Source organism: Sinohyriopsis cumingii, chromosome 15 (assembly GCF_028554795.1).
Source record: "Sinohyriopsis cumingii isolate HCF-2022 chromosome 15, ASM2855479v2, whole genome shotgun sequence".
In the NCBI taxonomy this organism is placed as follows: Eukaryota; Metazoa; Mollusca; class Bivalvia; order Unionida; family Unionidae; genus Sinohyriopsis; species Sinohyriopsis cumingii.
The window spans coordinates 131,785,754-131,811,555 of NC_142975.1; the positions used below are offsets into that span (position 1 = coordinate 131,785,754).

The following is a 25,802-nucleotide window of genomic DNA, read 5'->3' on the forward strand; positions in this document are numbered from 1 at the left end:
GTGTGTGTGTGTGTGTGTGTGTGAAATTCTTTTCAAATTCGTGGTAAAGCGCTTTGAGATTGTTTAACAGATAAAATGTTATACCCTAATTCTATTGTATAAATAAGCAGTTAAATTTTATTTTATTTCTTTGTTATGAGTTACCAGATTTGGGGTTTAGAGCGTTGACCCATACTAATTTGAATAGCGTAAAATGAGTACTTAAAATATGTGGATCTTTGAAAAAATTCTGACCAGTTTCAGTTGTGACAATAAATATTCAGTTTTAATTTCTTATGTTTAAATCTAATAGCTGATAAAAATTTTTTTTTAATGTTTTGAGAGTTATTTCCCTTTAAATGTTAAGCCAAAGAGAATAGAAATCGGTTCCAATCATAACTTAGGTGTCGAGATCGCACTTGGAAGTATCTGATTTCCCCAAAATGTTAACGAATAAGATATTTTTAAAGAAAACCAAGAAGGGTGGGGTGATGAAAATTGTCAGGGAGCACTATTTACGAGATGATATCACGTGCGGAACAGAAATTTGCGATTTTTGTAGCCAGAAAAGCTACTGTTTACAAGAAAACCCCAGCAGCAGAAGTGAACTTGTAACCACCTCACATTATCTCTTGCCAGACACGAATGTTGTACTTCATCAGGTGATTAAAGACACAAAGAGCCATAGACGAAAGAAAAAAAGCTTATATATATATATATATATATATATATATATATATATATATATATATTGGTATTTTGTTTTAGTAAACTATTATAATGTCCGTAGATTCGTGATATTTTCATCAGTTGAATAGTCCTACAACGTAAGACGTATCACACATTTTTGTTTTGGTTCTACGTTTTACTGCTTTGATAACGGCCTTGTGTAGCGTGCTCCCAAGTCGACTGACAGGAGGACGAGAGATAGCATTTTCAGCAATATTTCACACACTTTGCAGCCAATATCGACACTCCCACAAATTGAAATGTAATGGATTATACTTATTTGCTGCCTTTATTTTGATGGAATTAAAATCTGACCATAGCAGATGGCTTGCGGTGGAAGCTGGGTGTGCTGATTTCGGATTAGGTTGAAGAAAGTTGTTTTTTTAACAAAACGAATAAAATATACTAATAATATGGAAGAAAGTGTTTAGATGGCTTTGTTTTGTTTAAAATATTTATCATTCTTTTAGTTAATTTTAGTAATCCCAGCTTCCATCACATTCCCAAAAACTGAAATGTCGTTGTTGTTGTTGTTGTGGGGTTTAACGCCATTTTTCAGCACGATAGGCTATACATGGCGGCCAGTATTAATGGTGGAGGAAGAATCCGGAAAACCCCGGAAAGAACCACCGACCCACGAGAAGCTACTGGGAAGCTTTCTCACATGCCCACATTGGCTGAATCTTAGACTCGAACCGAAAAACTGAAATGTAGGTCAGTGTAACTTGAAAACGTGAGAATTTCAATTTGTTTGAAACGAGTTAGTAAAGTTGGCCTAAATCAACATGACTTGAACTTGTGGCAAATCTTCAGTATGTGCTGCCAAGTGTGTGAGATATTCTTGAAAATTTGGATGCTCGTTCTGATGTCAGTCAACATTAGAACACGCTGCACAAAACTTTTTTATGGGCAGTAAGGCATAGTACCTAAACATAAATGTGATATGTCTTACATTGTAGGACTATAGTTGCAATAGCAACCACAGGTGATCAATGTGAGCTTAATATATAAACAAAAGCAATGGCCTGAATTGGAAAAAATCATACAGTGTGACAAAAGGTGACATCTTGAACCAGATACATAGGTGTTATTTAAGTATTACCCTTACAGCCAGTCATATTTCACCATTAATGTGTGTGTCGCATAGGCAGGATGTTTTGAAAAAGAGTCTAACGTTTATTCTATCTCTGTGGACTTAAGATGACAAATGTATAATTCTTCAGTGGAACGGAATTCCTAAAGTTTAATTGAGTTAATGGCAAGTACAAACTTTTGCATCTACCACTGTTCTCAGACTAATGAAGGAATGTATTGTAAAGTTACAAACACCAGTAAATAGAGCACGCTGCATACGAGCGTAAGTTTGTCATGACAAGCACAATTTTTACATTCGGAGCATGTAACTTCAGTTTGGTGCACTGCAGAAAAATTAATGATAGATGATGAATAGAAAATATCTCGGGAGTTAAAGAAGCCATAGATTATGGTCATATGCCTTCAAAGACATAATTAGCAGAAGAGATCAAAGGTCAGCCATGGAACAAAGTTTTTGGAAGTTTGGAGGTTAATTACCTTGTTTCTCTTGTATTATGATAGACAGGGTCCTATGTCAGAACGGATTATGGGGGTAATCGGAGGTAATTTTGTTGTTTGCTATATTTTTCCTTCAGGTTATTGCTTTTTTTTAACCTTAAGATAGTGTGTAGTACTACCTGTGATAGCAAGGAATAGATTTTTAGGGAGGAACTCCATTACTGTATAGATTTGCACACCTTTACATTTGTTTGGTTTTTTTTGACCAGTATTTATTAAAGAAAACATTTTCATGTACCATTTAGAACAATATACAGCAATCTATATGTGAAATAATTAGAATGCTGGAAGCTTGTTGAAAACTCTTTTTATTTACAGAGTAATTTTAACAATCAATAATTGTCTACCAAATTAAAGTAGATAAATCATATATAAATATAAAAGTATACTTGAACATTTCTAGCACATGTACTTGTTTCAAAGATCATTTGATGGTAAAAAAGACGGAATGCACTTACATGGTTGTGACCTGTGTGTTAACTTAAAAATCATTTTGATAATTTTATAATGGTTTGTACTACCAAAAATATTTGCATATTAATTTCATAAGAATGCATCAAATTGACGGATAATAATGTCTTAATTGCAAGACAGATTGGAAACGAACACAATGACTCGGAGCTGTATAATTTTTACAGCTATAAGCAATAGCTATTATTAGAAACATGATTTAGGAATAAATCATTATTTAAGCTACTACATTTGGTTCTCAATCACATATGCTCTACTTGATCCACCCAGTCATCAACAAAATAATACAAAGGAATTGTATGATTCTGGTTAGTTTTAATATTAGATGTGATACTAATTATCTCATTTGTCAACATGTTCCACAGTTAAATTGTGGAAGGCAGAAATGATTTTTATGTGTCATTATAACACAATGGGGATTGAATAATATTGGTTGATCGAGTGGTGTAAGTATCATTGTTAACAACAAGAGGCTGAATTGTATCTTGTAAATAACTTGGAGCAAAATCATGTACATTTTAAATAACTGAATTAATTTACGCTTATAGCATCTGTTTCAAGTTTCCTCATATAGTAATGTCCACTCTTGGTAACACCTAATACTTAAGGCCTCCAAATTTTTTCTTCTCCAGTGATTGTTTTTCTTGCATGGTAGAAATCTCCCAGATAAAAGCAGAATAGATATCAAAGTATAAAAGATGAAAGGATGAGTGATCCAGATAGTGTAGTTCCGATCATTTTGTGTACATTATTTCCAAGGATGAGTGATCCTAATAGTGTAGTTCCGATCATTGTGCGTACATTCTTTCCAAGGATGAGTGATCCAGAAGTGTAGTTCCGATCATTGATTATAATTGGTCATCAGTTGGTTGAGCAGACCAATAACATAATCGATTGTGAAACTCCATAATCGTTTGTGTGTAAAGGGAGACTACTTCTTTTTAGTTGCATGCAAAACACAAAGGTTTGTAAATCTTCTGTGTAAACAGTAAGCTAAATAGGGTTCCAATCCACTAAGTTGGTCTAAATTATTTATTCCCTTCACAACTTACAAATATAAAACTGTACCATATTCCTAAGGTGCAAACTTTAAAAATAAGGAACATAAATTCATGATGACACGATTAAGTTGTCAGATTGTTGAGTTAATAAATTTAAACACATTTCAGTGGTTTGTTTCAGTTTAAATGTAAAGTCCTTTGTAGTATTTTAAAATAATGACAAACATGAAAACAGTGTCCTTGTATGCTTTTAATTACAGACACATCACATATGAATGAAAGGATTTTGTGAGATTGCAACAGTATTTCAGTTACATAAGACTGATCAGTCATAGAAAGTTGCTTTCATTTAGCAAAGTTGTAGAACAAAGATAACACAAGAGAAAAAAAATTATATTTTTATCAGGTTAAAGTATACATGTCATTACAAGAGATTACTTCTTTTCTTTTATTAACAGTTTGAACTCTTGAGCAAAGATATAATTGTATAACAAACAAAAATTAAATTTGCTCTTAGTAACCAATTATAATCAATTATCAGTTGGTTTAGTGGAACTGATAATTATTATGAAATTCTGATCAATTCACATCACTAGATCCAAACTATATTTAAAATTTTGAAAAATATTTACTTTCCCCAATGCCTTTTTAGACAGATGCTTGACATCAGCTTGCCATAGGGCATCACAAGACAATATAATACCTAAGTGCTTATATTGGAATATTTGTATAATATCTTTACAGGATGTCTGCAATTTAGGATGTTTATTTTTTAATTTTGCTTTCTTATGACCATTGACATTGTTTTGTGAGGGTTAAAGGTCATTAGCCAAAGACGGGACCAGTCCTGTAATTTTTTACATCTGAATTTAGGATTTGGCCTGCCTTATTTGGATTTTGAACGATTATATATAGTGTAGTATCATCTGTGAATAGTCCTAGTGATGATTGTACATCATTTATGATATTATTTATATATACTCAGTGCTCAAATAAATACAGTAGCCTGACACCCAGGGTTTCTCTAATTTTGGATCCAACCTATCCTGTATTCAAAGTGAGGTGCCCATTGGGCTTGTAGAAAAATGTTTACAGTTTACAGTTTACAATTTGCCTGGTAAAACTTTGATTGCGTTGATGAAATGTGTAAATCTATTTTCAGGATGTTGACATACCTGCCATAACACAGCACAATCTAAATCAGATCACCACTGTCTTAGGTGAAATTAAGATATGATTTTAATCAAATTGAAGCATGGCTATGATGCTAAAAATATGATTTTGTACTCCCCAAACCATCATACATGATTTTTTCTTCAAGAAAGCTGAATTTTCAGTAATCTTCACAACAACAACAAACCCCAAAAAAGCACTTTCATTATATGCCCGTTACAGGTACCATGTATAAACAGTAAACAGTCATAATTTGAGCTGATATAAAACTATCCATTGGGCACTTTAAATAGCAACAATTAAAGGAAAAGAAGTCAGGTATAAAACACTTTTTCATATATTACTTAATTGGCAGACAATAGCTAGTGAAATGTGTTTGAAGGCAGCAGTGGGTGAGCCCATCAAGGAGATACTAGATGCGTGTACAACTACAAAAGTTAGTACATATTATTGCCATGAATGAAATTGTTTAAGTCATATGTATTATATTTTTGACAAGTTCGTGAAAAGCGGCAATGATTTTTTGAAGTCGGATTTTACTGCATATATAGAATGCAAAGCATGTTCGTTTAATTTGTCAGAATAGTGTTTTCAAGTGTAATTCATTTTTTAAGCCGATTTAGAAAGCAATTAGCTATCAGCAAAGTACATTGGATACTTAATTGAACATGCAATTCTTTTAAGTAACTTGGGATGCATTAAGTGTGGACCACATGCCTTGGTTTGATTTAAAACAAATAAGAACGCTGTATACATTATCTTCACAAATGTTGATGCAAGAGATAGCTGGGTATGGCAATTGTTGTATGTTTAGTTCAGCAAGTTGACATTGTGTCATGTTATCAGTTTGTATCCTAGACTGTTTCAAAAGAAATCGTTAAATATTTTACCTTTATCTCCATCATTGGTCACATTTATAATCAATGAATCAGAAGACTTCTTCTTGGACTTTCCCTGGATGTCTTTAACAAGTTCCCATAACTCCTTTGAATTACCTGAGGAATTGTTAATTTTGTCAGCCACTGGCTGATTATGGAAATATTTAGATTCGTGTATTTCACTAATAACTCTTATTTCTTTTTTTGAGAAGATAACATCCAGTGTTTTCGGTTTTGTGTGCAGTTTGCTAGATTGTAAAGCTAGCTACTTTGTAGCTCCCTATCAATCTTAAAAACAAAATGTTCACAAATTATAAATAATGCACAAGACTTAGTCATTTTGTTCAATGGTTTCTAATTTCTAACCTGATTGTCTCCAAAGGGTCCTTAATGCTGTCAAATTATTGGCATTGCAATGCAAATAGACGCTGCTGATGTTAACAGACAAACTGCTCGTTTTCCATTTCTGGTTTCTAGAATAGTCTGTTTCAGTATTTAAAAAACTCTGCCATATGTGTCCAATATTTGAAGTTTCAATTTTTATAATCTAAAATAAATTGAACAAATAAATAGGAAGAACACTTATATACATGTTTTCAAAGAAATGTAAATCCAAAACTTACTGAATATTTGAAATTTGTAAAGACAGTGAACTAATTCGCATCAGTTGCTTGAAAACGTAGACTGGCCCAGGCAAGTATGGCAACCGTGTTGCTAAAGAAACTCCTGTTTGGTTCAAAACATGAATTTGGCAGTGTTTGGGACCACCTGGTTCACATGCAGCCTTAAGGTATCAAAGTGGAGAAGCTACTGTTACCAGGGGAAAAATGATAATTGTGTATGATTTGTATGAATTTTATTGTGTGTGATGTCCACATATTAATGATGTGGTTGGTGATCTAGCTTCAGATTTGCTCAGTTTGTGAACACTCCAGGGACCATATTACTGGTCAGATTTTGATCATATTTGTAAGGTTGTCTAATCAAGGTCTCAGATCCACACATATTGATGAGGATCCCTGCTGGCCAGATGGTGGGAATTGAACATGTGACATTCTGGAGATGTGGGCAGTATCTTACAAACTGAGCCACCACGGCTTTCTTGGGTGGGGATCTCACTGGTTTCCAAGTTATAACTCGAATGGAAGATCCCATTGGGGTAATGAGGGACCCAATTATCCATGCTTACTGCACAGATTAACTCTTTGTAATGACAAAATAGTGTGGAACTTTGAACAGTTTTCAAGTTATGAATTGGGGCCTTGTTCCCAAATGGCAGAGAGAGAGATCTGGTAGAGAATGCTAGTATGTACACAGTGAAACCTCTCAAACTGAAAACCCTTAGGACCCCAGTTTTTGAGGTGTTTTGAAATGTTTTGGGTTTACTGAGGTCTTTGCAGATATGGAAAAAAAGTTTTTTTCTAAGCACTTATGTGAGAAGAGAGCAATTACCGGTACAAGAGCATCAACGTTTTTTCTTCTAAATGCATGTATTTAATGAAGAATTGGCTGAACAACATATAACCTGTCACATGAATAAATACAGTTACTTCAGACAAAAATACAGTCCTTGTCACAAGAAAACTCTGAGGAATAAGATACTTTTATAATTTTACTGTAAGTCCATTGGAATTACAAATGATACTCAGCAATGTTTAAATGCTAATTAGAATTCATAATTGTCATAGTTTAAGAGCCTGTTGTTTCTTACATCCTTCCTTAACTAATATGTCTTGTGTTACTAACTCCATTTCTTTTGCCGTAGTCAAATAAAGTTCATCCTTAGCAATCACAAGGTTTTTAAATCTCAGTATAAATCTAAAACTTCCTGGTTTGTCATATTACAGGCCAGGTGACTCACAACATACATTCTCTTCATATTTATCGCTTTCATGAAACTAGTCCTCAACAGGAACATCATTGTCAAACTTACAGTAAGTGCCCAGGTCAATGTCCAGTCATAATTCATGAGCCAGTCAAGCCAAAGAAAAATTGTCTTCATCATCCTCATTGACTTGATCATTTTCAGTGTAAATAGGGAATGCAAAGCACTTCTTGATTGTGCCAGGTGCCATCTCTGACCATTCTTTTGAAGTTCAATTGATAGCAATGCAACTGAGTAACTTGTTTATAAAGTTAATGAACACTGCGCACACAATCACTTAGCCATAAGACAATGCACCAGATGAAAAGTTTTGTGGATCTGAATTAATGCATAAAAAGTCACCTGCCCAGTTAATAATGCCGTGATAATTAATTTAAAAAGAAAAGAAACAAGCAAGCAGTATTTTGTTGGTAATAATAATAATAATGTCTTTATTTAAAGAGTGTAACTCAGTTAAATAGAACTAATCTCACTTGAGGCCCTCTACTATATATATATGTGTGTGTGTGTGTGTGTGTGTGTGTGTTCATGCAAATGTTTCTCTCTCATGAAAATAACTATTTAGGTAAGCACATTTACAATAACATACTAAAATACATTATAAAGTATATATAAATGAATAGAATCAATGAGAATTAGATAATCAGCAGATAAAAGTAGTAATTCTTAAATGCCTTACCAACAAGCATTTAGTTATTACAGCATGTAATTCAGCTTGTTTTGTGTGGTGCAAAGACCGTGCATTAACCTTTGACCAGCCCTAATCTGTGTTGGCATGCATTCCAAGTATTGTTTTAACTTCACATGTCCATGTCACATTTTTGGGTCTTTGTCTCTCAGATCAGCAGAGAGAGTTGCCAGGTCCAGATTATGTATGCAGAATCTTCATTACAGGCATGAGGTTCATAGCTTTCACTGGGTTTGCCATGGAAACTTTTGTTAGTAAGACAACATTTGTGTGCAGAACCCTTTAGCTTGCCTTGAATGATAAAAAGTTCATACATTTCATGGTGTGTTGCTTTAGAAGAAAAGCTGATCCTTTTTTCATTGGTACAGATATGTTGCACCTGAGGGCTGATGATGGTAGAGATTAGATGTCCTTTCCTTCCTCCCAATCTTACTTATTCTCCTAATGTTAAAGTGTTTGGATAATGTATTGAAGAGAGAAACAAAATGTAGTAAATTATGTTTCTCCAACAATACTTATTTAATTACATTACTATCAATCGCTCCCACCCTTCCCTGCAAATACAAGCATCTGGGACCCTGGGGGACTGAGTGGTCTATAGCTCTTAGCTTTAATGATCACTGCCATCTCACCTTCACATGGGTTTGTGTATGTGAGAAAGCTTGCCAGTAGCTTCCCATGGGTTGGTGGTTCCTGCCGGCCGTTCTTCTTAAACTAGTTAATAGACTGGCTGCCATGTATGTCCTGTCATTGCTGAAAAATGGCATTAAACACAAAAAGAATAACAGCAAGTATCCTGCTATTGCTTTTGATGAATGCTGTATGAATGCATCTTGTATGCTGATAACCACCAAGTGGGAGCAAGTAATTGTAAGAGTTGCTTACCTTTTTCTGATGTGCAGACAGGGATGTTGGTAATGGGGTTTGATCTTTTCAGGAGTGTTTGATTTAGGAGGCAGCTCCTAATGTTGATATGATCAGGTAAGAATTCTCAGAGAAAGGTTTTTTGAGGGCTCTTGCACACCCTCCAACTCTCAGAATCTGACCATTCCTCATGTATTCTCACATTTTATTTGTTCTCCCAGATATAATGTATTTCATCAACAAAAAATTCAGGAAACAAAATTGTATCATTTAATGAAAAGACAATTTGAAATGCCCCAGCTTGTAAGACCGCAAGTGTGCACAAGTTTATTAAAAGCATGTTAAAGTTGTTGCAAAGTTGAATCCTTATGTTCAGTGATCTATTTTACATTGTCTAAAGGAAAGGGTGATTCAGATGTAATTGGAAAGTTAAAAAAATATAAAACTTCTTATCAAGTTTCATTGTTGCCTGGAGTTTCGATAGCTGACTCAGCATAAAGAGGTTAGTGCTAGAACGGGTTGGTCTGTTGTCAGGATAATGTGACGGGGTAGGACATGATGCCACATGTCTGCAGCATGATGCCCCAGTGCTATACATCACTATTAACTGCCACACTGCAGACGTCATAGCAATATTTAAAAAAAATCATTAAAGCTATATGAAAAATGCAAATCACACACATACAAAGTGCTCATTTACTTTTTGGACTAAAACACCATAGTTTCAATGAGATGAGCGGTGAAGTCTCTCTGATACTACTTGTTAATATTTATTGTAGGAGTGAAGTCTCACTTGTTCTTGTTGTTTATATTTAAGGTATATATCCTAGTATGTCAGTGTAGTCTCCATAGCAATCAAAATAAAAAACTAGTTTTTGCACTTCTTTTCTAGCCAGTTTTGATTAAGGTGGCGCTATACAGTTTCGCATTTTGCACAGGATTAGGATTTTAAAGAAAAAGAATGTCCCCGGCTTTCCTCACTAGTTATACTGACTATTTAAAAAAGACCTTGTATATCTTAGGTATAATGCAAAGAACCTTTAGTTCCCTTTATTTTGGTGTATGATTGTACTTATTGCAACAGTTTTAAATTTAAGTTGACTCTATTCCTATATTCTAAGACTTCTAATTTCCCCATAATTAAGGTCACTACTCACACAAACATACCTCATGGCAAATTATGTAAGCAAGAGAAAAATGATCATAATTAGCTTATTTGTATGCTTAACATCAATATGAATGTACCATTTTATTCAGAACATCATACATAATTATATGAAAATAAAAAGAAATAATTGCAAACATTTTTATATTCTCTTTAAGGTTGCGCTATACAGTTTCGCATTTTGCATAGGGTTAGGATTTTAAAGAAAAAGACTGTCCCCGGCTTTCCTCACTGGTTATACTGGCTATTTGAAAAAGACCTTGTATATCTTGGGTATAATGCAAAGAACCTTTAATTCCATTTATTTTGGTGTATGATTGATGGGTGTAATATGGGTTATAGAGTATACAGCTTAGCCTTACTTCAAATGTGCACCTGTCAAAAAAGTGCTAACTCTACTTGGTCATTTTCACTTCCTGAACTTCAGAGGTAAATTGTATAAAAAAGAGCCGATAACTTTTTTTACATTTTATATATTTGGTAATTCATTCATTGCACTTTCAGAAGCTGGTATTGTCTAGTCTGGCAAAATTCATTTTCCCTATTTTAATAGCTGCTGTGTATAGTGTACTTTAGACTAATTCAGACTGATTTTTTAACACAAGGGAGCAGTCATTTTAGTTAGCAGTGTGCTTAAATCATGTAAAATTTCCAAAAGTACAATATCCAAAAGAAATATCATCCACATTACATTAATGTAGCATAGAGGTATGCAAACATTCTCACCACTGTGCATGTTTTAAATGCGAACTACTTCACCTTACATACGTCACTCTCTCAAAAGTACATATTATCTGGTGAGCGCCACATAAACTTGGTAGGAATATTTCAGTTTGTATTTACACCAACTATATTCACAGTCAGAACAGGAGCACACATGATATATTTTTTAAATTTTGAGTTCAACCCTTAGGTGACGGAGAGTGTATGTGAAAGCTTGCCAGTAGCTTCTCATGGGTCAGTGGTTCTTTCTGTTGTTTTCCCGGGTTCTTCCTCTACCATTTATACTGGCAGCCATGTATAGCCTATCTTGTGCTTAAAAATGGCATTAAAACCTACAACAACAACAGAGTACAGTGGTGGTAATATATGTAAAAAACAAACATCCAGTTTGTCATGTTGAACCATGGAATTAAAACGGTTTTTGAAAATTACTTTAGATTACACACTAAGAATTGGAGAGCTCTGATGGATTCACTTATTTGATAGACTATCATGGACTTAATTTTTGTTTTCTTTCTGTTTTTAGATTGATGTTTTGGAAGACTCCAGCATTCAAAATGTAATCATCTTACAAACTGTATTGGATGAGGTAAGTTTTCATTGGTCCTGCATGGTGTAAGCTTGTTATAGTGATCACTTTGGCATCTGTGTGTCCATCCATACATCCATCTGCATCCAGGATTAAAATGGTGTAAAGGTTCTTTACTTTCCAATTATTTTGGTACCATTTAATACCATCCACTTGGGATCGTGAAGATTTTCAGTATTCACATATCTTTATTTTGTGTTATCATGGGTCATGGTCATCCCATGGGGTGATGATTATCATCCTGGGTTATGGATCATCCCGTGGAGTGAGGATTATCATCCGAGGTCATGGATCATCCCATGGACTGATGGAGTGAAGATTATCATCCTGGGTCATAGATCAACCCATGGAATGAGGATTATCATCCTGGGTCATGGATCAACCCATGGAGTGAGGATATTGACCTTTTATGACAGTGATATCACACACAGTAAGCTTGGGATTAACCTCGAAGGTTTTAATTTACATATACTTTAGTGAGGTGGTCAGTTTCTTAGATACAGTTGGCCACAGTCATTTTACTTGATGTTCTCATTATGGTGCATACAATACTAGTCTGAGTTTCCTCTGATCCATGTCACCCCATTTTTGATATTTGGACATTTATGTTGGGGTGTAGGGTCTGAGTCCATTCCCTATTGAAAAGTTGAAATTCGCCAACACCATTTGGTGTTGGCATGGGGTAGCCCAGCAAAAACTTGAACAACCTTTCTTCGAGATATACCTGCATGAAATCAATAGGAATATGATTTATTTTCTCAAAAATCGTGAGCATAGCATTCATCATGCCTTTAATCTGCTGACAGATGAGACGAAAGTAGTCGTTGCTGAAATTTGACCTGGATCTGGCTATTTGCATTCCGAGTCACATGGCTATTCAAATCTCGCAGCCTACATGTTAATGACAAAGAGGTCATATAATAACTTGTTGTACATAGAATTTGGACATATTATGTAGAAGTCACTTAATGTTTGTAAATAAATATATTGCACACTTAATTCTTAACATGTTTATTCTGAGAACAATGACCAGAAACCTGTCGGTATCACAGCAGGGTGGAGAAAACCATTTTCAAGAAGTACCAAGCACATGTCAGCGACGTGTTTGTTGGTGTCACACGACTACCACATTGACATGTGCTCTCTGCATAGTGAATCTGGTTTTCTTCAGATTGCTGCTGTAGCATTTACAGATTTTCAGTCGTTGTTTTCAGAATAAATATTTTGAGAAGTTTTTTTCTTTCCTCATTTTCTTATAAACAAATTTGTGACTTTTTTCATTTATATGTTCAATTTGTTTTTCTACAGCAACACTAGAAATAGTGTATTGTTGATATCACATGATGGTGTCAGTGAATTCCAACGTTTTGGTAGGGAATTGACTCTAACCCTGCACCCCAACATAAATGTCCAAATAAAAAAAATGGGGTGGCAAGGGTCAGAGGAAATTCGGACTAATACAACACCAGTTTACTGAATTGGTCAGGGTGACCTACATTTCTTGCTTCACTAAATTTAGTTTTTTTGTTTACCTCTGTTACTTGTGTAGTCATCTGACATAGTTGGTTGTTGTGGGATTTAATGCCATTTTTCAGCGCAAGATGGGCTATACATGGCAGCCAGTATTAATGGTGGAGGAAGAACCCTGGAAAACCCCAGAAAGAACCACCGACCCACGAGAAGCTACTGGCAAGCTTTCTCACATACCCACATTGGCCGAACCCTAGACTCAAACCCACACAGACAAAGGTGAGATGTCAGTGTCCAGTAACGGTGAGCGCTTTAGAACACTTGGCCACTTGGGGCCCCCAACTTAGTTTGTGGATGTGTCTTATGGGCAAAATACCATATTGTCATAAGCAGGTCATTTTGACCAGAGGTACATAGCAGCAGTTTTTTCTTTCGCATATACACTCACTTATCAAGAAGTAGGATAAACGTGCTGTAGGAGTCAATTTAACCATGCATCCAGTGTGCTCTCAAGGTCCCCACTATTCTATCATTTCAGACCTCACTCGTTCAGTTTTCCCTTCTTGATTATGGGTCAGATTGTGGTAAGAAACCATTCTACACATGATCTGCCCCTTCATCTCTACATGCAAGCCCCTATCTATTCACATCCCTATAAGATAAAACACTGGAGACGGGACGGTCATCAACAGAAAGACTCCAGAAGCAATTCTCTGCAACAACAACTACTTTTCTTCTTCCCCAAGCCTAAAATTTCTTCTCCCCCAAGCCTAAAATTTCTTTTTCCATAATATAAAATACTTCTTTCCCAACCCTAAAATTTCTTCTTTCCCAGGCCTAAAATTTCTTCTTCCCCAAGCCTAGATTTCTTTTTTCACAATATAAAATACTTCTTTCCCAAGCCTAAAATTTCTTCTTCTCCAAGCCTAAAATTTCTTCTTCCTCAAGCCTAAATTTCTTTTTCCACAATATAAAATACTTCTTCCTCAAGCCTAAAATTTCTTCTTCCTCAAGCCTAAAATTTCTTGTTCCCCAAGCCTAAAATTTCTTGTTCCCCAAGCCTAAATTTTTTTTTTCACAATATAAAATACTTCTTCCTCAAGCCTAAAATTTCTTCTTCCTCAAGCCTAACATTTCTTCTTCCCCAAGCCTAACATTTCTTCTTCCTCAAGCCTAAAATTTCTTCTTCCTCAAGCCTAAAATTTCATCTTCCCCAAGCCTAAAATTTCTTCTTCCTCAAGCCTAAAATTTCTTCTTCCTCAAGCCTAAAATTTCTTCTTCCCCAAGCATAACACTTCTTCTTCCCCAAGCCTAAAATTTCTTCTTCCTCAAGCCTAACATTTCTTCTTCCTCAAGCCTAAAATTTCTTCTTCTCTAAGCCTAAAATTTCTTCTTCCCCAAGCCTAAATTTCTTTTTTCACAATATAAAATACTTCTTTCCCAAGCCTAAAATTTCTTCTTCTCCAAGCCTAAAATTTCTTCTTCCTCAAGCCTAAATTTCTTTTTCCACAATATAAAATACTTCTTCCTCAACCCTAAAATTTCTTCTTCCTCAAGCCTAAAATTTCTTCTTCCCCAAGCATAACACTTCTTCTTCCCCAAGCCTAAAATTTCTTCTTCCTCAAGCCTAACATTTCTTCTTCCCCAAGCCTAAAATTTCTTCTTCCTCAAGCCTAAAATTTCTTCTTCCTCAAGCCTAAAATTTCTTCTTCCCCAAGCCTAAATTTCTTTTTTCACAATATAAAATACTTCTTTCCCAAGCCTAAAATTTCTTCTTCTCCAAGCCTAAAATTTCTTCTTCCTCAACCCTAAAATTTCTTTTTCCACAATATCAAATACTTCTTCCTCAAGCCTAAAATTTCTTCTTCCTCAAGCCTAAAATTTCTTCTTCCTCAAGCCTAAAATTTCTTCTTCTCTAAGCCTAAAATTTCTTCTTCCCCAAGCCTAAATTTCTTTTTTCACAATATAAAATACTTCTTTCCCAAGCCTAAAATTTCTTCTTCTCCAAGCCTAAAATTTCTTCTTCCTCAAGCCTAAATTTCTTTTTCCACAATATAAAATACTTCTTCCTCAAGCCTAAAATTTCTTCTTTCACAAGCCTAAAATTTCTTGTTTCACAAGCCTAAAATTTCCTCATTCCCAAGCCTAAAATTTCTTCTTCCCCAAGCATAACACTTCTTCTTCCCCAAGCCTAAAATTTCTTCTTCCTCAAGCCTAACATTTCTTCTTCCCCAAGCCTAAAATTTCTTCTTCCTCAAGCCTAAAATTTCTTCTTCTCTAAGCCTAAAATTTCTTCTTCCCCAAGCCTAAATTTCTTTTTTCACAATATAAAATACTTCTTTCCCAAGCCTAAAATTTCTTCTTCCTCAAGCCTAAAATTTCTTCTTCTCTAAGCCTAAAATTTCTTCTTCTCCAAGCCTAAAATTTCTTCTTCCTCAAGCCTAAATTTCTTTTTCCACAATATAAAATACTTCTTCCTCAAGCCTAAAATTTCTTGTTCCCCAAGCCTAAAATTTCTTGTTCCCCAAACCTAAAATTTCTTCTTCCCCAAGCCTAACATTTCTTCTTCCCCAAGCCTAAAATTTCTTCTTCCCCAAGGATAACACTTCTTCTTCCTCAAGCCTAAAATTTCTTCTTCCCCAAGCATAACACTTCTTCTTCCCCAAGCCTAAAATTTCTTCTTTCCCAAGCCTAAAATTTCTTCTTCCCCTAATATTTCTTCTTCCCCAAGCCTAACATTTCTTGTTCCCCTAAAATTTCTTCTTCCCCAAGCCTAAAAGTTCTTCTTCCCCTAAAATTTCTTCTTCCCCAAGCCTAACATTTCTTGTTCCCCTAAAATTTCTTCTTCCCCAAGCCTAAAATTTCTTGTTCCCCAGGCCTAAAATTTCTTCTTCCCCAAGCCTTATTCTTGCCCAAAACTAAAATTTCTTCTTTCCCAAGCCTAACATTTCTTCTTCCCCTAAAATTTCTTCTTCCCCAAGCCTAACATTTCTTGTTCCCCTAAAATTTCTTCTTTCCCAAGCCTAAAATTTCTTCTTCCCCTAAAATTTCTTCTTCCCCAAGCCTAACATTTCTTGTTCCCCTAAAATTTCTTCTTTCCCAAGCCAAAAATTTCTCCTTCCCCTAAAATTTCTTGTTCCCCAAACCTAACATGTCTTGTTCTCCAAGCCTAAAATTTCTTCTTTCACAAGCCTAAAATTTCTTCTTCCCCTAAAATTTCTTCTTCCCCAAGCCTAACATTTCTTGTTCCCCAAGCCTAAAATTTCTTCTTTCACAAGCCTAAAATTTCTTCTTCCCCAAGCCTAAAATTTCTTCTTCCTCAAGCCTAAAATTTCTTCTTCCTCAAGCCTAAAATTTCTTCTTCCCCAAGCCTAAAATTTCTTCTTCCTCAAGCCTAAAATTTCTTCTTCCTCAAGCCTAAAATTTCTTCTTCCCCAAGCCTAAAATTTCTTCTTCCTCAAGCCTAAAATTTCTTCTTCCTCAAGCCTAAAATTTCTTCTTCCCCAAGCCTAAAATTTCTTCTTCCTCAAGCCTAAAATTTCTTCTTCCTCAAGCATAACACTTCTTCTTCCCCAAGCCTAAAATTTCTTCTTCCTCAAGCCTAAAATTTCTTCTTCCCCAAGCATAACACTTCTTCTTCCCCAAGCCTAAAATTTCTTCTTCCTCAAGCCTAACATTTCTTCTTCCCCAAGCCTAACATTTCTTCTTCCCCAAGCCTAAAATTTCTTCTTCCTCAAGCCTAAAATTTCTTCTTCTCTAAGCCTAAAATTTCTTCTTCCCCAAGCCTAAATTTCTTTTTTCACAATATAAAATACTTCTTTCCCAAGCCTAAAATTTCTTCTTCTCCAAGCCTAAAATTTCTTCTTCTCCAAGCCTAAAATTTCTTCTTCTCCAAGCCTAAAATTTCTTCTTCCTCAAGCCTAAATTACTTTTTCCACAATATAAAATACTTCTTCCTCAAGCCTAAAATTTCTTCTTCCTCAAGCCTAAAATTTCTTCTACCCCAAGCCTAACATTTCTATTTCCCCAAGCCTAAAATTTCTTCTTCCTCAAGCCTAAAATTTCTTCTTCCTCAAGCCTAAAATTTCTTCTTCCCCAAGCATAACACTTCTTCTTCCCCAAGCCTAAAATTTCTTCTTCCTCAAGCCTAAAATTTCTTCTTCTCTAAGCCTAAAGTTTCTTCTTCCCCAAGCCTAAATTTCTTTTTTCACAATATAAAATACTTCTTTCCCAAGCCTAAAATTTCTTCTTCTCCAAGCCTAAAATTTCTTCTTCCTCAAGCCTAAAATTTCTTCTTCTCTAAGCCTAAAATTTCTTCTTCCCCAAGCCTAAAATTTCTTGTTCCCCAGGCCTAAAATTTCTTCTTCCCCAAGCCTTCTTCTTGCCCGAGCCTAAAATTTCTTCTTTCCCAAGCCTAAAATTTCTTCTTCCCCTAAAATTTCTTCTTCCCCAAACCTTCTTCTTGCCCAAGCCTAAAATTTCTTCTTTCCCAAGCCTAAAATTTCTTCTTCCCCTAAAATTTCTTCTTCCCCAAGCCTAACATTTCTTGTTCCCCTAAAATTTCTTCTTCCCCAAGCCTAACATTTCTTGTTCCCCAGGCCTAAAATTTCTTCTTCCCCAAGCCTTCTTCTTGCCCAAGCCTAAAATTTCTTCTTTCCCAAGCCTTCTTCTTGCCCAAGCCTAAAATTTCTTCTTTCCCAAGCCTAAAATTTCTTCTTCCCCTAAAATTTCTTCTTCCCCAAGCCTAACATTTCTTGTTCCCCTAAAATTTCTTCTTTCCAAAGCCTAAAATTTCTTCTTCCCCTAAAATTTCTTCTTCCCCAAGCCTAACATTTCTTGTTCCCCTAAAATTTCTTCTTTCCCAAGCCTAAAATTTCTTCTTCCCCTAAAATTTCTTCTTCCCCAAGCCTAACATTTCTTGCTCCCCAAGCCTAAAATTTCTTCTTTCACAAGCCTAAAATTTCTTCATTCCCAAGCCTAAAATTTCTTCTTCCCCAAGCCTAAAATTTCTTCTTCCCCAAGCCTAAAATTTCTTCTTCCTCAAGCCTAACATTTCTTCTTCCCCAAGCCTAAAATTTCTTCTTCCTCAAGCCTAAAATTTCTTCTTCCCCATGCCTAAAATTTCTTCTTCCCCAAACCTAAAACTTCTTCATTCTCAAGCCTAAAATTTCTTCTTCCTCAAGCCTAACATTTCTTCTTCCCCAAGCCTAAAATTTCTTCTTCCTCAAGCCTAAAATTTCTTCTTTCACAAGCCTAAAATTTCTTCATTCCCAAGCCTAACATTTCTTCTTCCCCAAGCCTAAAATTTCTTCTTCCTCAAGCCTAAAATTTCTTCTTTCACAAGCCTAAAATTTCTTCATTCCCAAGTCTAACATTTCTTCTTCCTCAAGCCTAAAATTTCTTCTTCCCCAAGCCTAAAATTTCTTCTTCCTCAAGCCTAACATTTCTTCTTCCCCAAGCCTAAAATTTCTTCTTCCCCAAGCCTAAAATTTCTTCTTCCCCAAGCCTAAAATTTCTTCTTCCCCAAACCTAAAACTTCTTCATTCTCAAGCCTAAAATTTCTTCTTCTCCAAGCCTAAATTTTATTTTTCTTCTTCCCCAAGCCTAAAATTTCTTTTTCTGCAAGCCTAAAATTTCTTTTTCCACAGGCCTAAAATTTCTTCTTCCCCAAGCCTCAAATTTCTTCTTCCCCAAGCCTCAAATTTCTTCTTCCCCAAACCTAAAATTTCCTTATCCCCAAACCTAAAATTTCTTTTTCTCTGAGCCTAAAATTTCTTCTTCCCCAAGCCTAAAATTTCTTCTTCCCCAAGCATAACACTTCTTCTTCCCCAAGCCTAACATTTCTTGTTCCCCTAAAATTTCTTCTTTCCCAAGCCTAAAATTTCTTCTTCCCCTAAAATTTCTTCTTCCCCAAGCCTAACATTTCTTGTTCCCCAAGCCTAAATTTTCTTCTTTCACAAGCCTAAAATTTCTTCATTCCCAAGCCTAAAATTTCTTCTTCCCCAAGCCTAAAATTTCTTCTTCCTCAAGCCTAACATTTCTTCTTCCCCAAGCCTAAAATTTCTTCTTCCTCAAGCCTAAAATTTCTTCTTCCCCATGCCTAAAATTTCTTCTTCCCCAAACCTAAAACTTCTTCATTCTCAAGCCTAAAATTTCTTCTTCCTCAAGCCTAACATTTCTTCTTCCCCAAGCCTAAAATTTCTTCTTCCTCAAGCCTAAAATTTCTTCTTTCACAAGCCTAAAATTTCTTCATTCCCAAGCCTAACATTTCTTCTTCCCCAAGCCTAAAATTTCTTCTTCCTCAAGCCTAAAATTTCTTCTTTCACAAGCCTAAAATTTCTTCATTCCCAAGTCTAACATTTCTTCTTCCTCAAGCCTAAAATTTCTTCTTCCCCAAGCCTAAAATTTCTTCTTCCTCAAGCCTAACATTTCTTCTTCCCCAAGCCTAAAATTTCTTCTTCCTCAAGCCTAACATTTCTTCTTCCCCAAGCCTAAAATTTCTTCTTCCCCAAGCCTAAAATTTCTTCTTCCCCAAACCTAAAACTTCTTCCTTCTCAAGCCTAAAATTTCTTCTTCTCCAAGCCTAAATTTTATTTTTCTTCTTCCCCAAGCCTAAAATTTCTTTTTCTGCAAGCCTAAAATTTCTTTTTCTACAGGCCTAAAATTTCTTCTTCCCCAAGCCTCAAATTTCTTCTTCCCCAAACCTAAAATTTCCTTATCCCCAAACCTAAAATTTCTTTTTCTCTGAGCCTAAAATTTCTTCTTCCCCAAGCCTAAAATTTCTTCTTCCCCAAGCATAAATTTTCTTTTTCCCCAAACATACAGTTTATTCTTCCCCAAGCCTAATATTTCTTCTTCCCCAAGACTAAATTTCTTTTTCCACAATATAAAATACTTCTTTCCCAAGCCTAAAATTTCTTCTTCCTCATGTCTAAAATTTCTTCATTTCCAAGCCTAAAATTTCTTCTTCCTCAAGTCTAAAATTTCTTCTTCCCCAAGCCTAAAATTTCTTCTTCCCCAAGCCTAAATTTCTTCTTCCCCAAGCCTAAAATTCCTTCTTCCCCAAGCCTAAAATTCCTTCTTCCTCAAGCCTATGACCAAAGATCAGTGACTTGCTGTCTCTCCTTCCTGCTAGTGACCCTTCTGTGTGTGCCAGACTTTTTGTTCCACCAGACCTTGATCATCTTATTTCCAACAAAAGGTTGTGCCATCAAAGTAGTTTCTGAGCAGCTCCAGATGTCATTCCTCCAGCCCCCTCCACTTTTGTCATCCTCTTCTATGATGGAGAGTCCAAGCAATCCCATGCAGGCAGATGCTTTACAGAAGGAGTTGGAGCTTATGCGTATAAAGTGGGTGGCAGAGGTAGTCCAATGGAAAATTGAGACCTGTCATAGATTTGAGCATAATCAATTTATTACTGCCCCAAAGTTCAAGATGGACACGGCAAAGTCCGCCAACTGTCTGTGCAGTGGAACAAATTTACAACCCATGTGACATACTTCTTTATCCCTATTCACATGGCATCACAAAAATATCTTTCGCTTTGGCTACGATGGTATAGTGTATCAATGCCACACCCTTCTCATCCCTTGGGCCTTTATTAAGATTTTGGACTGTGCCATATCCCACATACGTACATCCATCTCCACAGTGATGGTGTTACACCTGGAAATATACAGCAAAATCATTTGGTTAGTCTGGTTTGGTTTCATTTAATTATATCAACAACCTTCTCTACAGTTTTTCAATGTTAGGGTGGATAGTTAGGGTGGTGAAGTCTGATTTTGTCCTTAAACATTTTGTTTATCTAGATATGGAGAGTCTAACTTGTTTTACTTTGGTTCATCTTTCTCCCACACATATTGACAGTAATATTTGTGCTTTGGAGAAGGTGTCTGTAAGAACGTTCATTTTGACAAGGGGATCGCTTCAGCCTGGTCAACTTTGGCAGTGGACCTGTTATACCTGAGCTTCATTTACGTCTGTCTAAGTGGTGCCTGATCTCGTGTTGTTTAGATCACCAGATGACAATGTCTACAAAATCAAAAGCTTCCAGTTTCATTGGCAGGACACCAATTTGTCAGGTTGGGGAGCACACTTGCTACCAGACTTTGCTATGGTCAGTTGCATATGGATATTGCAAGAAAAGGCTCTTCACATCAACCTCTTGGAAATGACAGAATCTTAATGCATCCAGTGCTTGGGTGGAACAGATCCAAGTTCTACACATCCCATGCAGGTTAATTATCTTGGGCAACTCGTCATCAAGCAGAAGCCAACTGCTTCATACAACGTGGTCACTATCCATCCATCCACCCTCCATTGAGCCTCCACCCTATGGGGCTGACCAATGGTTGACTATTCACAATGAAGTGGAACATCAAACTGCCCACCTCTCTCCTTTCCTGGATCCAGAGGCATAGGCCATCAGTACCCTTTGAATCAGGTGCAAGGGAATGTAGGCATATATCTTCTCACCAGCAGTTCTAATACCAGGACAAGTTCAGAAAATGAGTTACAGGGCTTGCAAAATTATGGTGATTGTTCCTTTCCTAAGGGATAGAACATGGTTCAACAATCTCATCTGGTAACAGATGTATGCAGGAAAAAAGCAGTGACAGCCAAGATTGTCATTATGTCATCCATGTCCAGAGAAACTCCTCCTTCATGTCTGACTCTTGTCAGGAATGCCCTGTTCAGAAAGGAGTTCTGTGCTTTGATAGTGGAGAGGATCACAACAGCTAGACAGCTCGCCACATTGTACGGATATGAGTAGAAGTGTTGCATTTTCAGTGACTGGTATCAACATTATTGATGTTAGAGCATCTGCCTCGGAAGTGGAAGGTCGTGGGTTCGATCCCAGGTCGAGTCATACCAAAAGACTTACAAAAATGGTACTATCAGCTGCCTCGCTTGGCGCTCAGCATTAAGAGGTTAGTGTTAGGACTGGTCGGCCTGGTGTCAGGATAATGTGACTGGGTGGGACACCATGCTACGTGTCTGCGGCATGATGACCCAGTGCAAGACATCACTGTAAACTGTCACACTGCAGACATCATAGCAGTATGACTGAAAAATTGTTAAAGCTATGTTAAAACTCCAAATCACACACACACATTATTGATGTCACACCACACCCAGCCTACATCTCCCAAGTGTCTAACTTCTTTCTTTTCCTGTATGAAGATAAGAAACTAACCCATATAAGATTCAAAGGATACGTTTCATAATCTCTGATACGTTTTGACAACATGGAAGAAATAATATTGGCCGCAACAAGGACTTTTCCAGCTTGTCCATTTTTTACATATCCAGGCCATGCTAGCTCACCCTGTTTTCAAAATGGAACCACTCTTGGGTTTTTATGTATATATAAGTTATCAGATTTAGATTCATATACACATTAAGCAGTTTACTACCACTATATGATTTAAACATCATGAACTTTAATTGTCTTTAAAACAAACAATGCTCCCCACTGATGAAAGTTATCAAAATAACTAGTAACTGTATAGTCTGATTGAAGCAGTTACATATGTATACAACTAAGTCAACCGAACTTTGCTTGCCTATGTCAGTCAGTGAGGGCATATTGATATGGTCCAGTCCATACTTCTGTAAGTCTGCCAGTCTTGAGAAGATTTTTAACCATTCAACATATACAAATGAATTTTTGTTTGCATACTTATGATTAGATTTTCAGGTCATTACAGCCATCTTGTATTTTGTACACCTTTTAACCTGTTTGGAATTGGTTATAAAGACAGTTAGCAAGATTAAGAATAAACCATTTGAGGCAAAAAACATGAAATTTAATTGTCATATTTCTATCTGTACATAGATGATCTGATTCAATTTTCTGAAAATTCCATGAATTTGTATGTATCTTTAATTATTATTTTTTGAACTTTTTGGACAAGGTGTCAGAGATAACAAAGGTGGTGCAGCCCTTGGGCCATAGAAAATGTCCTCATGTGGCCCTCAGAGTGGTTTAAGTTTGAGACCCCTGCCATAAGGTGTGGAAATGTTGACATCAACACATGTAAACACGCAGGAAATAAATCTTTTACTTAATGAATAGAAGTAATGGAAAAGAAATCAGTCCACTGCTTTAGATTTTTCTGCATTTTTATTTATTATTTTACTAACTTCAATATATTCTGTATCAAATTGGATGGAATGCCTCTTTAAGTGTCATCACTTCCTGACCCTGACATGCTGTATATAAAAGGGTAATTATTCTGCAGTGACCTTTGACATTTGACAGAATTTCCATAAAATTGGTGACTTAATGTTTCACTTGTTTTTATTTTTTTGGGCTACCCATGAAAATAAAATTTACCATGTGCATATTATGTTTTTTTCATATTTTCTTTGTACAGAGAATGTTTATAAATACTGTTTGTTTAAAAATAGTTTTGTTTGAGGGAAAGGCCCAGTAAATGTTATATATTGGAATGTCAGGCTGCATCTCAAAATAACCCTCTCTGACTCTTGCTCTCCACAAACTTAAAAAAAACTTTGCACTTCCACCTGCCTGGGACTTGCCTAAAGTTAAGTGAAAATGTTAAGAGGAAAGTTATGAAAAAATGTACATAATTCCTGTTGGTGAAACACCCATAGTAACAGACAAATGTCATAAGTAAAATTGTGAGAAAATTTTGTGCATACGTTGTTTGTGAAATGATGCCCAAGTGTTATATGGTTTATAGATATCGTGTTTGATTTATTCAGTTATTTTTGTCATAACAATGGAAGGGTATACTTACCACATTGCTGAAATGGGCTGATATGATTTTCTGTATCAGTCTAAGCAGAAAGGTGCATCATTATTTGCATGCAAGATGCCATGTTCTGTAAAACACTTGTCTTTTTGAAATTGTGTTACATTTTATACTCTAGGTTCGACACAGAAGTGCCCCAGCTCATAGAAGGCTCAAAGACATGATATCAAATCCAGACAAACATTTCTACTCTTTTTGCAATGAGTTCAATAAGTAAGTTATTACACCGAAAATGTATGTCATGTTGTAAATATTTTGTACAATTGACTTGTGAACATGTGACTGATGTCTTGCAATTAGATACCCTTTTAGGGATTATCATCAGTCTTAATTGTCCCCTAAATGTTTCTTTAAAAGCATTGGGAATATTACTATATATTTTACCTGACTGCTGTCTGTCTGGCTGTAATGCTATATACTTTTACATCTCAGAACAAATTGCAATACATGTACATCAATCTTTAGAACACTTGTATTAGTAACTGAGTTATGGTTTAAAATATGTATGCTACTATTTTAGTTTGTCTTTTTGCATGGGTGCATGTGTTTATGTGTTAATTTATTACTTTGTTCCTTCATTTTTGACATGCAACAGTCAGTGTTTAAACATAACTCCCTTTAATCCACACCCGATTATCTCATTAATCTGCTTATAATGCAGTAAGATCCCATCAATTTTGAAACTTTGACAGTGACGAGTATGAGTTTTTGTGCAAAATTCCAATCACACTGGCTAACCAGTATTCACACATTTTAAATGTTAAAATGTCTCATTATCACTTGATAAAAAGTGAATAAAAGCAGCATAAGAACGTGTCAGTATATAAACATTTATACTCATACAACACAGCTTAGTCTCATGTCTGAATAAAAATATCAAAATTTGCTCTAAAGCCAAGCTGACTTTCTTTTTTTAACAGCTGTTTTGAGGACTCAGTGGTAATTTGACATTATGACACAACTGTTTTGAGGACTCGTTAGTCATTTGACATGACAACTGTTTTGAGGACTCAGTGGTAATTTGACATTATGACACAACTGTTTTGTGGACTCATTGGTCATTTGACATTGACACAGCTGTTTTCAGGACTCATTGGTCATTTTACATAATGACACAGCTGTGTTGTAGACTTGTTGGACATTTGACATTATGACACAACTGTTTTGTGGACTCATTGGTCATTTGACATAATGACAACTGTTTTGAGGACTCATTGGTCATTTGACATTATGATTCAACTGTTTTGTGGACTCATTGGTCATTTGACATAATGACAACTGTTTTGAGGACTCATTGGTCATATGACATTACGAAACAAGCTTATTAACACATTCATAGTCTCCAGCCATTAACAATACATGAACAGAGCCAACATCACACTAACATCAGAGTTTAGTTCAGCCCAATTTTGGCAGTGTTTCCCTTTGGCTGATCTGAGGACTCTTTCTCACAGATTTGGAGTGATATATAAAATAATAACATGTAGTTTCTAATGAACTGCATTTATTTTTGACATTTTTTCTTTGATATTTTTTCAATCCATAGGGAACTGTGTAACTGTTATGTGGTAACGTAATAATAAAATTACAAACAGTATGGCTTTGTACCCTTTCATTGACATGTGCTTTTGACAAAGAAGCGTATACTTCCATTTAAAATTACTATCTTGAGGAATTACCCAGACAGATTGGTTTCAGCACTTGATTGTTACAATTCTTCCTATGATTCTTTATAGCTTTATGTTTACATATGATACATGTACATACTGCTGTTTTGAACTCCATCTTTACTGATTCATGAAATTGAGTG

General features: G+C 35.7%; 1 protein-coding gene across 1 annotated transcript in view; it reads left to right on the forward strand.

Moving 5' to 3' along the window:
* Positions 1-364: 364 nt before the first annotated feature.
* LOC149782793 (exosome complex exonuclease RRP44-like) overlaps positions 365-25,802 on the forward strand; it is a 130,928-nt gene continuing 105,490 nt past the window's right edge. Inside the window, exons 1-3 of the mRNA XM_089934304.1 lie at positions 365-641; positions 11,676-11,738; positions 24,111-24,205. Coding sequence (XP_089790430.1) covers positions 423-641; positions 11,676-11,738; positions 24,111-24,205 — 377 coding nt within the window. The 5' untranslated portion in view covers positions 365-422. The remainder of the gene's footprint in view (positions 642-11,675; positions 11,739-24,110; positions 24,206-25,802) is intronic.